This window comes from Netta rufina (assembly GCF_964035555.1).
Source record: "Netta rufina genome assembly, chromosome: 7".
NCBI lineage: Eukaryota > Metazoa > Chordata > Aves > Anseriformes > Anatidae > Netta > Netta rufina.
In genome coordinates this window covers 634,974-652,438 of record NC_140130.1, presented here as the reverse complement: position 1 = coordinate 652,438, position 17,465 = coordinate 634,974, and the positions used below count along the sequence as shown (strand labels likewise).

At 40.1% G+C, this 17,465-nt stretch overlaps 1 protein-coding gene across 1 annotated transcript in view; it reads right to left on the bottom strand.

Annotated features, from left to right (window-relative positions):
* Positions 1 to 12,213: 12,213 nt before the first annotated feature.
* GRID1 (glutamate ionotropic receptor delta type subunit 1) overlaps positions 12,214 to 17,465 on the bottom strand; it is a gene marked incomplete at both ends in the record, with an annotated part of 531,319 nt that continues 526,067 nt past the window's right edge. The window contains one exon of the mRNA XM_084290039.1: positions 12,214 to 12,642. Coding sequence (XP_084146165.1) covers positions 12,214 to 12,642 — 429 coding nt within the window. The remainder of the gene's footprint in view (positions 12,643 to 17,465) is intronic.

The following is a 17,465-nucleotide window of genomic DNA, read 5'->3' as shown; positions in this document are numbered from 1 at the left end:
TACAACATGACAGAATCACTGAAGCCATAAGATGCGTTTTCTCCACAGCCAGACCGATCTTTACCTCAGAAAAAGTGCGCAACCCAAGCTTTCGGACTTGGGCTCAGGATCCAAAGACCACCCTGGGGACAGCCCACAGAACTGCTCTTCCCCTGGGCTCCAGCCCTTCCTGTGTGTTCATCTGGTCTCTCTGGGACAGGAGCCACCACAGCCTGCTGCAGGAGCTGTGTAACCAGGCTGACACATTTATACAGCTGCTCACCACGAACAGCAGCAGCACCCAGGTGGCTGTGTCCCAGGCACACAACCACCCACCCACCACTGCCACCATTTTGTTTGCAGGCAGCTCAGGACAGCCAGTATTAGTGTACCAAAACCATCTGGTCCTGCCTGGCCAAGTAACAAGTAGTAGCAAGCAACACCTGTGTGAAGTAGATTTATGTTTATGACAAGCTGACTGAAAAAATTCAGTGTGTCACTTGAGAAAAGACATGTGGCAAAGTGTCACCGCGCTATCAAACAGAGCAGCTCTGAGTGACAGGCCACGATTATATCCTTGCAGATGAGAGCACAGAGGAGAAAAAGAAACAAAAAACACCTCACAAAACCACCAGCTAAGGTGTGAGCTGGTGATACGTTTGGCCCCAAACCAGAAGCTGTCCTTTGAACCAACCAAGGCAGGGGCTGTATGGGGTGGCAGCTGCCTATGGCCCCTGCAGGACCAGGCCCAGCCCTCCTCCTGCACCACAGGCACCAGGCAGGGCCTCAGGGGCAGCGTCCCCTCATCCCTCAACCCCCAGCCTCCGGGGCTGCAATAGCTGGGCAAGACAACAGGTCCTTGCTCTTCTCTAGTCCCCTCCTCCCAAATTATCACTTATAGCTAGGTTTATACAAAAACAAGTATGTAGGTGGGGTTGGGCAGTGGGGGCACAAAAACCCTGCTCTCTTCTAACAAGCCAAAAAGGTTAGGAAAAAAAAAAAAAAAAACACACAAAAACCATCATCTCCAACTTATTCTCCTTTAGAAAGTCAGAAAGATTGATCCAGTTGACATAACAAAGGCACACGTTCAAAAATACTTTAAAGCTGTTCCTCAAAAGCGCTTCTTAGTGCAACTCTGTTGTTAAAAGATAAGAAATCTTCAGATTAAGAATGGATTTATCTTTTAACAATTTCTCTTTATATTCAATGAAAAGACAAACTGAAGAAGTGGAAACAATTGGTCAGTTTTCAGAGGACATGCATTCCAAGAAGAAAACATTTGTCAGAAAGCTAAGAAAAAGCTCTTGGTTCTTTTCTTTGAGTAGGAAATGGAAGATACCCATTCTGGAGGTTCAGAGAAAAAGAGCTGAGTCCTTTATGTATGAGGGAAGCAAAGATTCATCTCAAATGAGCAAGATTATTTTTTTTGAGAGGGAAATTTATATCAAATATACCATCAAGGTTTTGATCATTTTTTGTGAAAAGAAGAAATGTTTACTCCTATATGGCAGTATAACTCTCAATTAAACTCCACCAAGATGTGTCAGAACACTTTCAAATACATCTATATTTTAATAATGGTTCAGTGATATATCAATTATTATGTACCAATAATCCAATTAAAAATACACTCTGGATAAACAATCTGGCCCAACTCCAAACCTGCATACTATTTAAATAAGCTAATGGAAACATTAGGTGCCAGGCTGCATATTTTGTTTTCTAATGAAGGTAATATTTAGCTGACACGGAACCAATTTAAATGTAAAAGCCAAACAATTAAAAAGGTCAAAACTAAAACTCAAGCATTTCACACATGCCAATTGAGCTACCCAGTATGAAACAAATTGACTCATGCAAAAAAGATAGCGTTTTACCACACATGTACTTGCTAACAGAGGCCTGTACCAGGTTTGTGCCTTAATTCACATTTCATAACTGCATACAATGAGTTCTTAAAATAAATATCCAAAATTAGAGCAGTTAGGTTGTGAATGGCAGATGAAGATTCACCTTATCCTTCTCTCCTCAGAAGACGATGGAGGCTCCACATCCATGAATGCTTCGGTACTCGGCCTGTTGCAGAAAACGCGCAGTTTCCGGTACCCCAGCACAATTGTCTCCTGTAATCTACAGGGACAAAGAGAGGTTCACAGTGCCTAAACCAGAGAGGTTGCTTAGCATCAGGCTGTGAAAAACATCAGGTGTAGAGGCAGGAGATAGGAGTTGGACCACAAATACACCTCCGATGGGTGCAGGCCCAAGCTGAAAGCAAGGAGGCCCAGGCCTCTGCTCAGGCACTCCCCAGGTTCTGGCCCCATGCTCAGTTTGCCAGTGGTGTTTTAAAATAAAGCGTACCACATGGTGTCCGAGAAGATGACTTCAAGACAGCAGCTGCTCCTTCATTTTCTTCTCCCCATCCCTATGGAGCTGGACAACTTAATTTACTACTTCATCCAGCCCCATCACCACACAGTACACAAGGGCAAGCACGTACCTTGCTGCTGGAGTGGGCTGTGGTGAGAGGCACGAGGGGGAAATACAGAAGTTTGGCCAGTGCAGCAACTAAGACCAACAGTCACAAGGATAAAGTAAGTTGAGCTGAGAAATAGAGCCTTCATCTTCTTGCTGGTGATTATTTTAATGTGAAATTTAATACATTGCATCCAAGAGAGAAAGCTCCAAATTCCTACTAAATTCCCAGACACAGTAATCTGGAATTTTAAGAAGTTTTTACTTTTTATTGTCAGATGACTTTTTTCCTCAATTTCTCTCAACTTTGGCTGCATGAGCGTATATCAGCTAGCAAGCAAATAGCCTGAGTTAGTTCGTAACATACAGACGAATCCAGTGGAGGAAATATCCTTTAACATGAGCCACATCAAATGCAGAATGACACACTCCTTTAGGAAAGGAAAAGCTTTCATTCATGCACACAATCCCAAAAGGAGAAGCAAGGAGTAATTAAAAAGTAGTGTTAGAACTCGTATCTGCAAGTGGGACTGTTTAAATATATAAGAAGGACATGAGGGAAAAAAAAATCTCAGGAGGAAAAAAAATAGGTAAAAATCTCATCTTTCTGGGGCAGCAATTTGCAGCTCCAGAAAAGTCTTCCACACAATAATGTCATTATCACCTGCAACCTCCGTAAGGCTTCCTACAAGTCAGAAGCAAACACAGTACATCACCACATCAGAATGAGTGAAATGCTTCTTCACTACTGCGTTTTTTCTTCTCCCTTTTTTTTTTTTAAAAAAAAAAAGTTCTTTTTCAGAAACCTGATAAAATTACTACTTGTGATGCACATCAAAGATTAGTTGAGCCTTAGGATGACATAACTAGCTACCATGTGATATATCATATGTTGTGGAAGTTATCCTTATTTATGCCAGCCACAGAAATAGGACAGTTTTTAGTTCTCTGAGAAGTGCGTGGATAAATCATAGTCGGTTCCAACTCACGGATGACGCTGGGAAATAAAAGATTCTGCTATACAGCAAGTAACTCCTGGATATTAAGGCTGAGACCTCGGGACCACCTCTTTTGGAGCACTGTTATTTTTCATCTTACCAAAAACACATCCCCACCAAGAAAATAAAAGACTACCACAACAACAACAAAAAAACAAAAACACAAGAACACACACGTCCCAACCCCCCCACACAGCATGCAGCACTGCAGCCTTAAAGATAAAGATGCAAAGACAAGGGAGAAACATTGCACATTTTATCTCTTTCTTTCTAAGAAAATAGATGTTTTGAAAATGTTACAGCAAAAATGAAAACCCAGCTGGAGAGAACCAAAATTTTTAATTTTAAGGTTTCCAGATGGGAAGAAGGACCATGTTTTGTGCTCAATTCCTCAAAAGTGCTTTCAGTTTCTCAGTCATTCACCTAGCCATGATAATTGTGTTTTTAAAATCATTGCACTTTGTATATCTGATAGTTGCAATATAGAAAACAAGATGAATATTCCTTCCTACTCCCATTGCAAGAGTTAACATTGCCTTTGTGTTTACACGCTAAGAAATATAATCTCATTTAAAAACGCATATTTATTCAGATAGTGAATACTGTATGAATTATTGAACCAAATTAACCTAAGAAAAAAATACAAATATCATCAGCATTAATAGAATATAAGCAGTATTTGCTTGCAGTTTATTTAATGGTATCTGCATTGATAGCCCTTGAAATGTTCTTTCTCTATATATTTATACACACAACATTAATAGTGAAGTAATATCTTATTTACAGTGCTGAACAACTTCCTTTTAGTGTTTTGTTGGTTTTTTTTTTTTCTTTTTTGAACACTTGAACTTTTCATAGGACTTAGAGTTTGAGCCCTACGAGAACAGGTGTCTAGTAAAAGGCCAGCATAAGTAAACAAAGAATTTGAAGATTTTTTTCTTATGGGATCAAGTTAAACTTCCTTACACACGTCAAGACCTTGACCAGGTTACCAATTATAAGATGGCCTTGCTGTAGCAAGCAATTATTTAAGGTATATTTTGATGGTATGCATTAGATGCTTCAATGAACATGGAAAGCCAAACATTTCACCCTTATGTGCCTTTGTGAACAGCACTTTTATTCCTTGTGTAAGACAATAACAGCCTAAGACAAAGTGGAAAGCCAAAACACCAGTTTCCAAACTGATCGAAGTTTAAAAAAAGGTCTTCCACAAATATTAGGGTAATCATCCAAAATACAGAAACAGCTTTGAAATCTCAATCCATACGTTGGAAGCAACACGCACAAAATAACGGTGAGCTGACTTGACTTTAATCAGGGACTATCAAAGGGTTTCAGTGGAGTTAAGCCTACAAGACCCATTGAAACTGAAGAGTTGCAAGAATTCAAATGTTTCAGGCCCAATCATAGCATGATTCCCTACTTCCCTACCCTCCCACCCCTCCTTCTAGTCTGTCAGAATACTTGAACTATTTTTTTCCAGTCCTTGAAAAAACAAAGAGTGACATCTAAACATAATCAACACATGCCATTGCTCACTCAAATGACTTAATAAGCCCATCAAAAGTAAAGCCAGGTGAGTAATGGTAATTATTTCCAATTAATTACTTCAAATCAAAAGCAAAATTAAATTTTAATGTTTGTTTCTAAGTGTGAATACCTTCAATTTGTCACTCACTCAATAGTCATCTCAACTTCTTCTACTAGTATAATACTGACCAGCCATGTTAAACACAATCTTAAGCATTTCCCAACAAATGGAACTACTTATCCTCATTCCTAATGCAAGTTTTGATGAAAAATGAACTAAAAAATAAAAATAAATCTGATCACTATATTCCTGTGGGGAGGAAGGGAAGGAAGAAGCCTCCAGAAACATCAGAAACTTTAGAGGAAGATTTTTTCCTCAATACATTGTTCTGTTACCTGCTCATCAAGTGCCACATACACAGAAGCTTTGCCTTTGAGAAAATAAACACTTTTTGCGAGAAAAAAAGCTAGTTTTCCCCCTTAGGCTTTACAGAGATATAAAAGAGTTGTTCCTTTTGTCTAACTTCTACTCTTAACACCTGTTACAACAGCTTAAGGTCATCAGAAAGCCCAAGCTGCCCCTGCTGCCCCAGTGGGTGCCAGGGCACAGCCTGCTGCTGTAACACTGCATCTCACCGCGCACCTGGTAAAACAAAAACCTGAGATCTTAGCTCAAAATTCAGCTGTGCAGTTTTTGGCCAGGGAAACCACACCTTGTAGCTTGCTCTACATACACCGGGTTTGCAAGCCAGGGTCAGTGCACAACAGTCAAGGTTTGTATCCTCCATCAGGGCCATCTCCTTCCCCTCGCTGTTCATGCTGATGCTCCTGCTGATGCTCAAGCCTGCCTCTTGCAAACAGAAGCTGCCTCCACCCAGGCCTGGAAGCTTTTGCTGCTCTCCCTGCCTTCAGGAGGAGAGCATTCTGCTTCCGCAGTCCTCCCCAAATGGGGAGAAGGGCTTCCTCTGAAGAGCCACGCAAGTAGAGGGATTAAGAGATAAAGAATAATTCAATTGATAGCTTAATTTAACACTTTACTTTTCACATGCTTTCACTATCTGCTGTTTGATTCCTTGATTTAAGATTTAATATACTTTTTGTGGCACTTAATACTGTGGAACTAAGCAGGCTTTCTAGGCCCTTGGTTATGACTTGCTGAGCTGTTTAACAACCAGGTTAAAATTGTTTTCTTGCTGAAAAATATATAAGCCTGTGATCTCTCTTCCTCCCAGATTCACCTGCATGTTTGTATGCTCTTTTGTTCTTATAGTTGCAACCCTCACCTGAAACTTTCCTGTACTCTAATGAGCCACTTAGAAAATAATTCCATCAGAAAACAAATGCCTTTTTTGAGAAGTAAAAAAAAAAAAAAAAAAGAAAAGACAAAGTTGGAATACAGAAACTCTCAAAGTTATTTCCTTTTACGGAAGAGCAGCACTGCAGACTTCAGAAGCAGACTGATAATCAGCTAAAACTGTTTGAAAACCCCTGGTTCCATATCTCTTCACATACAGCTTTTACAGCACTACAACAAAACAAAAAGAAAAGGCAGATTCTTCACCTTGGGAACAACTGGGGACCATGTTGTGCAAAGAGCCATGGCTTTGCACTTGGAAACTATTCAGATTATTTCTGCAACATAGCCGCTTATAGTGTATTATTAATCAGAAACTACCTTCTATCCCAGCCAGGCATCCAAGGAGTTGAACCTTTGATAGAACATACAAATACTTTTTTTGCCCTTTTTTGTTTGAGTTTCTTCCCTGCCCTACAACTTCCCGTATCTGTGCCTATCTATGATTGTGAGGACTTATTCACCCTCCAACACACAAAATTACACCGAGACAAAAACAGTTAGAAATCTTGATAAATTCTTAAAGCTACAGAGCTGTGTAACTGGAGCAACAACAAAACTGAACAGCTACCGAAATACTACAGATCTTCCAATAAGACTTACAAGAAAAACAAAAAGAGACAGGACACCATTTTTTATGGTAGCACCCCTTTGCAACATCAGATGAAGTTATTACCATTAACTGAGCCCAAAACAAGCCAAGTGATAACCTTTTAAAGAGGAGAGGAGGCATTTAAGTAGTATGTTGTAACTGTACAGTTTTAAAAATGAATTAAAAATCCATCCATGAATCTTGACATTCAACTTGAAAAAGAATAAGTAAAAAACAGAAAGAAAGAAAAGAACAAAGCCCCACACATTACTTTCATCTGCATCAGTTACCTCATAAGCTTGGAGAGGCCACGTTGCTGCACTCACTGCTCCCCTCCAACACAAGTCTTAGCAAAGCAGCCCCCTTCTCCCAAGAAGCACATACACCTAGCACACACCCCAAACCCCAAACCCCAAACCCGGGGAACTGGAGGCCTGTGGGTAGCCTGGCGGGGCTGATTTCCCCCAGCTGCAGCCAAAGCTGGGACCAACCAGCAACCAGCCCACGCCTGGCTCAGGTGTGCACCGCTCATCAAAGCTGATCCTCCCCACCTGAGTGAGAGCCCAGCCAAAAAACCTGGTACCACCAAGCAAATAATTCCAGCTCTTAAATAATATAACAAGTGTTTCTGGTAGAACAAATGCTGCTTTTATTCGTTTCCTAAAAGTTAAGAAAATAATAGTTATCTGAGGCAACTGCTTGTATGATGGAATCTCTGCTTCTGATACAGCAATATAGCTTTGCTAGACATTTAAGATAGATGGGTTGTAACCACCCTTTCCTCCCTCCCCCTTCACCACATGGTCGTCGTTACCTTATATTTTGCTTCTCTTCACAGTTTTCTTCTACCTTTTTTCCAGGGTTGCAAAAGGACGTAGATTCTCTGGGAAATTTTCAACAGGGTTGCCCAAACGTGTTGCATTTAGGTCTATATCATTATCTAGCTGTTCACAACATAAGTTTCAGTCAGCAAAGTAAAATAAAACAAAATATAAAGGTCTGAACACTGTGATTGTTGTGACCATCTTGGTAACCTGATTTCCTTTGAAAGGGAGGCTCTGTTTTCCACCAAGCCAACAGTTTTTAACCTTTCTTAGAGGAGATGTATACCTAAACTTGAACAGGTTTTAAGAAAAAAATTGTTCTATAAGCTATTTTGGCTTACAATTCAAATTCAAAATTAATTCCTCTTTTGGTTTCATTTTTGAGACTCAAAAAAAGGTCCCAGAACTGGCACCGAATACAAGATTATGGGAAGTAGTGCTTGGAAACCCAATATTAAGAGCCAAATCCTTGTCTATTGAGATCCAGCCTGGTCGGTCCTTTCACTGGAGGGTTTCTGACTTACACATGAAAGAACCCAGCTTTACATGCTTTATTCTATCAGCAGACTAAGAGAAAGTGAGTTGTTTTGCTGAGCCCTCATCTACAGCACAGCAGTGGCAGGTTACCAAAGCACGGCAGGTGTTGGGAGTTTCACTTTGCAAGACAAGTATCGCACACGTGTAGTTGTAACTCAGCATTAAAATGTTCTATCAGGCTTCAACTCTGAAATTAAAAAAGTACAGTTACTATTTTTCCATTGCAGTAGAATAAACATGGTGTACTGCTATGAAATAAAGCAATGCATCCGTTAGGTTGCAAGCAGATTGCAAGCAAATAGAAGAAACTGAGTCACATTTTTGTATGAAAATAAAGTCATTTCTAAGCTAATGGATAAATAGAACAAGATGCACTACAAGTGCTCTGCCACAGATGTCACTTTCACAGAAGTTCATCAGCAACAAAAGGAAGGTATAGGCACTCAATGTTCGTTTCATATACAGCCACGTTTGCAATGTAAACATCCTTGAGGATCTGGGATATTTGGGATTAGGCATTATTCATCTGTTTACGTGTGCACCCTCAGAGGGAAGTTCTGCTTGAAACTAAGGGCACAGCTTGGGCTTCAGAGTTTTCAGGAATTTCTGCAATTATTCTGCTTGCCAGCTATTAACAGTGAAGGGTCAGAACTGCAGGTGGTGTAAGCAAGCACAGCTCTGTGAGGGCTCTGAGCTTATGCTCATTTACATCACATGGAAATTATATTTCTCACTTCATCTGTGAATAACTGCGCATGTATATATATATGCGAGAGTGTGTGGTGAATACATATTATATAGAAAGTGAATGCTTTGATCTGTCAAAATAAAGATATAAATATAAAACAGGAGACAGAATATGGAAATCATACATTCTGCATTTACTTTGAAAACTGAAAATTATGGGAAAGAAACACTGTTTATGTTCAAGGAGAACCTGGTGATTTGCTTAAACAATCTAAAAGCAAACCACCATCACATGAAAGATTTAACAGCTTTCTGCCATGGTTGACAGGTCCAAGCTATGACTTGCTAACTTTTATATAAACAAATAATTACTAGGCAGTGTCAGAGCCATCATGGATTGTGACTTTTACAGTATAGACCCTGGTGCAGCAAAGCACTTTAAACAGTTAACTTTAAGCAACTGAATAGTCCTAGGGAGATTGGCGAGCTCACTCATCTGCTTAAAATTAGCCATATATTTAGTATGAGACCTGCATTTAACTCCATCAGTAATCAGCAAAGCACTACAGCCCTCGCATAAAGCAGCCATGTTCTGTAGGGCTGCCTTACACACAGACTTAAATACTTTTCCGAGTGAGGACCATGTGGTTTGGTGCTGCAAGATTCTGATCGTTTTAGATGTAATCCTGAAGAGCGTTTAAACAGGCAATTCACAGTCTATGCATAAAAAACAGTAGGATCCAGCATCATTTTAAAAGTTAAACCACGCTTCCAAACTTTACAGCACGTGGTAAGACTGAGCTGGGAGGAGAATACTGAATATGGAGAATGTTAAAGTTAATCCCCCAAATATACTGTATTCACAATTTATTCCACAAATGCAGTTCAGTTTAAATTATTCAGCACTGTGGTTTAGACTAGAACATGAAAAGGACCTAATGTATTTTGTGGAAGCAATGACTCCTCAGCAAAGCAGTTTCAGCCCCCTGCTCTGTGCTTTACAGGGAAAGCATAAGGGATCATCTTGGGCAGCCCCAGACGAGTTTGTTTCCTACAACATGGGCACAGAGCCAGCAGCGCTGGCCACACTGCTGTGCACCAGCAACTCACCATGGATCCTCGCTGTCCAGAAGGGAGGATGTGTCTGGGTGGTCACTTTGTTGGCCGAGCAAGCTGCTCACCCCTCCACACCCTGTGGCCAGAGGGTTATAAGGATAATAAGAGGGAAAAGTATGACAAAAGAGGAAGGAAAAAAATCCCAAGCTTGTGCAGGCCAAGTGTCTAAATAAGATAAACCTAGTCAGCTGACTAGAGCATTACTAATTTTTAATTAGTTTGAAGCAAATAGTGCAATTTGTGCCAGGCTGCAAAATCGTGCTGTCTTCATGAGGAACTGACCTGACAAATTAATCCCTGCAAGAGTCCTCTTTCTGGAAGCTCACCATCAATAGTCCTCATTTAAACAGTATGCTGAGTATGCTCTTCCATTAGGCTGCTTTTATATCCCACTTTAATTTTTCTTCCTTACCGCTTGAACTGTAGATGTAAAAATTTGGGGACTTTTATCATCTCATAAATATACCTGTTGAGTAATTATGCAAATCAAATTAGGAGCAATCAATGGAATGTTTACTTATCCAAAAGCCTGACCTAGATTGTCTACTGACTTTCTGGGGATGTAAATGCATTTTTACCTCTGTTCAAACACGATCTTTCACTTTAATGTAGGCAGTGATTTTGCTGCACCGAGATCTACAGCCTTTTCCAAATAGCGATGTTCTAATAAAGTGGTGAAATCCAGCTACAGAGGAAAATTGCAACATAGCTATAGGAATATTTTTGAGAAGATACTGAATTATCCCAATTCTGAATGAAAAGCAACTGATGGTCCATTAGCAACAGTGGGTGAGGAGGGGACACATTAGAACTACTATTTGGGAAGGAAACAATGTGTTTTGGTTTTAATTTTTTTTTTTTTTTGTCATATGAAATTGCACTAGTAATATTTGCAGAATGAGACATTAAATTAGCTATATATGTTGCTTTATCTTTGTCCTTTGATTTGACAAAAAAAAAAAAAAAAGCATTTTAGAGCCATTTCTACCAACATTATAGACATGGCCATTAGAATGTTTCTCTTTATAAAATCAACAGAAAAACAAACAAACAAACAAAAAACAAACAAACAAACAAACAAAACAGAGCTGTGCTTGTAGTCATGAGGATAGCCTTATAATTCAGGGATATGACTTCAACAGTGAGCATCACATCCATTTTGCAGCAAATTCCTTAAAAATCTCAAAGAAAGGAATGGCACCAGAGGGCACAGTCGCTGCAGTGCCGTTATCTCCTGCCTGCCCAAGCTCTCCCTTCTCTCAATCCTGTCAACCACTGGTTACTCCCCTTTTTCATTCGTGTATATAAGACACACACATACACGCACAAAAAAAGAAAAAAAAAAAAAAGATCAGCTTTTTCATAACAGCTTTACCCATAACCTGAAACCTGCTACTTATCAAAGCATTTATATATATAATATACATATGCTATATGACATATATATTATATATATAAAAAACATGAAAGATCAAATAAAAACAGCCCCACAGCACAGTAAACATATAAACACACAACTCAATAATCTGTGCTTAAACTTGGGAACCATGTGGAAGCTTAAGTCCTTGTTAGAAGGCAAAAGTTCATCTTTTGTTGGGTTTTAGTTTTAATTCAAATTTAAAATATTTGTTTCTGTTATGCTAGTACCAGCTGTTAAACTCTCCGAGTGAATTGCCATCAAGAGGGTTTTGGGGAAAGGAGAGGTCTGAGCACAGTGAACTTTTCTGGCAAGAAATGGATTTTTTTTTTTTTTTTGCTCTGAAAACAAAAAGAACAGGAAGGATATGCTGAAATCCTCAGGGAAAAAAAAAAAAAATATGGCCCTCAGTCCCAGTAACTGGTCTTCTTTGGCACTTGAGAACGATCACAAGTAGTTTGCCTTTTTATTCATATAGAACAAAATTTACAAAGTCATTCATACATTTTTGTTTGTTTTTTTTTTTCTTTTGTTTTTTACTGACTTCGAAAATTGGGAATATTCAAAATACACTTTTACCCCACTTCATTCTTTCATTATTTACATGTATATACAAGAAAAATGTAAGAGTTTCTTTTTTGTTTGTTTGTTTTAAATTTTGTATTAAAAAGCTCTGCTGGTTGTGTTACTGTTTGTTTTCATCAAATGGATGTTCCATGAGAGGGCTCCATTGCTTCTGGAATGACTCCCCCTGGCACAGACTGAAATGACATTGGGATCGGGGTTTTCACGGGACTCTGACGAAATAGTCCTCCATTTGGCGACCTGTGTTTACACTGTATGGAGGGCATGGTGGCTGAGCTGCTCAGGGGCAGCGGCAGGTTGCTGCCAGAGGCAGCTGTGAGTGTCCTGCTGGCACCATGAGTTGTCTGTTCTGGTAAAAAGGTGGTGACAGAAAGTTGTGTGTTCTGGTATTCGCGTACCGGCTCCAGGGTCTGAGCTGGCTGCATGCCACCGATCTCCAGGGCTGAGATTTCGATGGACGCCGGAGAGATCTGCTTGTGGGCTATGTCCTCATCGATTAAACTGTTCATGCGTCTATGGACCTGCTCCAGGTTCACTTCTTTATCCTAGTGAGGAAGAGACCAGAACAATCAGTTCAGACACAAGTACCTTTCACGTCTGCCCCCCTGTCCACCCCGTGTGTGATAGGAGCTGCTGGTTACTCATTAGATCGCTTCGATTTCATCTGTGCCTGTGCAACTCCTCAAAGTCTGCCCAACGTCTCCAGCTGAGAAACGCACGCTGAAGAAAACACCAGCTCAATCTCAACCTGCAAAACCCACTGATGTTCTCAATGCCATCCTCCCTGGAGGTAAAATGACTTCTCTGGTTCAGCCAACAGGAGCTGGCAGCAGGGACCAGCACAACCCACAAGCCCTTAGCTCACTTTGCACAAGCCCAGGATAAAAGCCTCGGGGAGGCGAACAAGCGAGCCAGAGAGCAGCCTGCTGCTTTGTAACCCCAGGGCAGCTCAGTGCTCCTCTAGTTGCAGTGCACTTTGTAAGGATTACAGCAGTGTGACACCGTGCACAGCCTATCTGGCTCCTGGGTATTTGCTTCTTATGCCAAAAACTAACTAGGGGTTGTGGTGGTGAAGAAGTCCTCCCTTCCCAGCAGGGAGCCCCGTGTCACCTACCTGGCAAGGACCATGGACCTCCTGGAAGGGCACTGAGATGGAGACCTACTCTGGGAGCCCTGAGGAGGGGAGTGCTCAGCTGTGTGACTGACAACAAGCTGTCATTCTGACACCTCATCTGGTACAAGTTTAGGTCTGTGGTCAGTGCTTTGGAAAGCAATGCTGGCCTTCAGAAAATGCATTGCTGTCCTCAGAGAATGAGTCACCTAACGCTCCCAGAGAGGTCTCCTCAAGGGACTTTCGGCACCACTTGCCAAACATTTTAGCTTCCAGGAGGAAACATGGCCAAAGAAGTTGTCTTTAAAACTTGAAGCAGCAAAGACCTACAGCTGCTGTTTATCTCTTCAGTGTGGTATGCAGGAAGCCCAAAACGGAAAGCAACAAAACTGGCAGGGTAAAGTCACCCACCTGGGATGCTGTTATGACTGAATTTTAATGGCTAGCAGTGCATTGCAAATAAAAAGGTATTATATCATTTCTCTATATTTCATAAAGCACAGCTGTGATCTGCAGTTGTAGTTATTTGATGCAACATACGGCAGAGTAGCAGCAAAGTGTCCATAAAAGCCCAACAGACCTGGAACTGGAGGCATCCCTTGCTCTGACAAACTGCAGTGGGCAGCCAGCAAAATCCCAGGCTAGGAAATGGGACTACCCGAAACTTTTCTGTTCCAGTAATCCCCGATTGCCAACAGGTCTACATAGTCCTAGCTGCTTAAACCCAATACTAGTAGCCTTAAAGACGTTCCTGTTCATGCCGAAAGCTAGGCTCTGGGAACAGAACAGTCTGCTGTATCAGTGCCAGCCACTCCTCATGACCTTCTACTGCTGCCTTTCAGGTGGGGCACAGCAGATTACACTGTTATTCCAGTGTCACCCACTGCTTTGCAACTTTGCCTTCACCCTTAAATTGGCAATTGAATCAGCTCCAAAGCCCTTGATTCCAGCCAATAACAAATACAACAAATACAGATTTGATTCTCGCCTTGTGGTTTAAAACCACTTCTATGTTACTCAGGAACCATTGGATTTGTTGATCTCTGCATGGATTTAGAACTGAATTAGCATTACATGATGATGAACCCAATCCTCTGTCCTCAGCTTTGGCTAAATCCCCATTGATTTCAAGTGGAGTACAATTGTTCAACAATTACAAGGCTGAGCAGCAGTTTTCACTTCCCTTCTTAATCAGTGGAATGAGGGTTCCTGTTTCATTTCCATAAAAAAATCACTAAACTCCCTGTGTGGCTCCCCAGAACGTTGGCGATATTATCTGCCTCACCAGAGGAACACATACAGACTGTATTTTTTTAATGCTGCTTTTTCAGCAAAATCCTCTAACCAAATGATTTTGAATTAGGCAAAATCAATGGCAAATAAATAAATAAATAAAAACTTTTGTGGCAGAAAGGGCCTAGACAATACTTGAGTAGAGAGATGGTATGGCTGCGTTAAAGTCCTTTTTACCAACCTGGCATGTCAGGCTCCTTATTCTATAAGTTAGATAATGCACTAAGCTGACAGTAATGCAGAAGCTCCTTCATAAACTCCGTAGCTAGGTAAATTAAGGGTTTGTGGTATACTGGCCAGAGCATTACATGGATTTCATTATAGATTTTATGCATCTCTACTTCTTGAAGTAAAACTGTGGACTGGGGGCAAGAGTAGGAAGTGTTCTTACATTATCCCCAGCTGGGACTAAGGGCTCAACCTCCGTGGGCAAGTTCATTTTTGTGCAGCATCTCACCAGGTACTTTTGTGTTTTCTTTATCTGTTTGTCAACAAAAGCCTGCGGCAAAGTCCTGCTTATCTGCAAAGTTTGGCTGTCGCAGTGTCTGATGACATCTGTGTCTAAGGAAGCTAACTCTCAGAAGCCCGTCATAAGGTGCTTCTTCAGGTCCTCTGTACTACACTTCCTTTTCTCAGAAATGCTGCTCACTTTGATTTAGACTCCTAGGTTTGCACTCCAGTTATCTGGGACCCATTTTCTTGCCAATCTGCTACTACAAGAAAAGAAAAAGTAGAGAATTCAGGTTGGAACTGCACAAATACTAGAGGAACAAATTTTCCTAAATAAGACTTTGGAGAAACGTTCATGACTCATTTGCATTTTTATGAGCTTTTACCAAATACTAATGCTTTCTTCAGATCATTTTGAGTGAAAATATACCTCAACATTTTATTGGTATTTGTATTTTTTGATGGCAAGGATATCCTCAGTGCATTCCATCCTGCTTTGCTATTGGAACAGAAGTAATGTGACTGGGATAACTAGCCAAGCCAGGGGGAATGGTGCAGCTCCAGTACTTGCAACACGCAGTTATCAGCTGTTGGCCGAGGAAAAACACGTTAGTGAATGAAGTGCACTTTTGGAGCATACTTTTTGGAGCATCTGTGCACAATATCTCATAAAATTCAAAGAATTAATCCTTGTTATATATTTAGCTTAGCTCTTTTGAGATATAAAGAGCCACAGATGAGATCCTCTTTATAGACATCTCCTGCTTCAGACCAGAGAGGTTATTAATTTTCACACTATTTGGAAGTGTCCCTCTGTTAGCCTAACAGAGTTACCCTCCCTTCCTCTCTACGCAGTCTAGCCCAGAAATGGAATTGCTCAGAAATGGTGCATTTGCAGTTTTGCAGTTGCATAGCGTTTCACAATATAAACATAAGTTTATACAATTGAAACACAGACATCACTTTTAATCTACTACAGAACACCTCATAAATTAAGTAGAGAAGGAAATGCTGGGGCTTATTTTTTAGGAAGTAGGTAGGGGTAGAGATTTCATTTGCCTACTTCTAACTCTATTCAGCATGAAGGACAACTTTCTGGCCTTATTAAGATCAGGGAAAAAAAAAAAACAAAGGCTTCCAAGAGCCCAGAAGTTCACATTATTCCTTCTTTCTGTTACTAAAATAAAATGTTTGTAAAGGTTAAGGAAAACAACTCTGTCTCTGAGGAATAATAAAAACACATTTTAAAGGTTCTTCCATTTTTCTTTGTCTTATTAGATGAAGAGCAGCTAAATAACAAAATGTCAAGCTTGGTATGAAACTGTCTTAATGTTGAGAGAATGATTTTTCAAAAAGTAAAGATTAGAAACACCTGAAAAGATTAGTTTGTCCTTGCATAATTGAAGACTGCCTTGAATCCTAGGATTTCCAGAATGGAAGGTGTTCTGATAGCTTAATTTGACAAGTGAAGCTTGCAGAGTTTGTAAATTCTGTAAATCTCATCTTTTTCCTTTATTGGTCTCCTGGAAAATTCAATAATAAAACATATGCTACAGAAAAGTAACAAGATAAACAAAAAGGGTTAAGAGTTAATAACGCCAAACAAATAAATCTAAAAAGTTAAGACATTCTGCTCTTTTGCCGATTCAGTATTACCCCTTACTTTAGTTCTATAATTCTTATTAAAAATGAGCCATTTGTTATAACCTTAAAACCCTTAGTTAGCTGGTTTTTTTTGTTTGTTTTTTTTTTTTTTTTGTTTTGTTTTGTTTTTTTCCTAAAGCTTTGTCATCTTAATTGTGAAATGGTAATGTAGCATTGCAAAAGATCCCAAACTTTCTCATGCTGCAACTGTTCTCATCAACTGTTGCATCTCTGTGGCAAAATTAAGGAATTGAAATTTTTAAATCAGTATAAATTTGCACATTGAGGCTTGGAGCTAGGGAATGGCAGAGGTACCGGATCCGGCAGCTGGAAGGGAAAAGCTGGAGCCACCAAGGAGGTTTGTGTGCTGGTTTTCCAGCGCAGAGCCTTCCCTGTGTCTGGGGCCGTCACTTCAGTGTCTGGGGCAGGCACATTACTGAGGGTTTCTTTTCTCTCTCTCTCTCTCTATTTTTTTTTTTTTTTTTTACTTAATATGCAAAACTTAGTTAATATTATAAATATGTCACCTCTCTGATGTTTCATGCCAATTTAACGTCACTTTTCATACATAGTTATTGGATAAGTGTATATGGTTCTGTTGCCAAAAGGAGATCAAATATTTTTCCTTTGCTGCCTTCATAATTCTATTTTCAATATTAATGTTATGCTACAAATAGATCAGCTGAAGAAGTTAATCAGTGAAAGGAAGAAAAAAATATCACGTGTAAGGAAAATGAATTATAAACACAGGCTTATCCTTCTCCAGCTTAAGGAAAACAGCTACCCAAACATTGCTTCTGGTCAGGAAATTATCTTATTCATAAATACCAATTTAAATGCCATTCTTCCCAATGGGTTTGAGTTCCATAA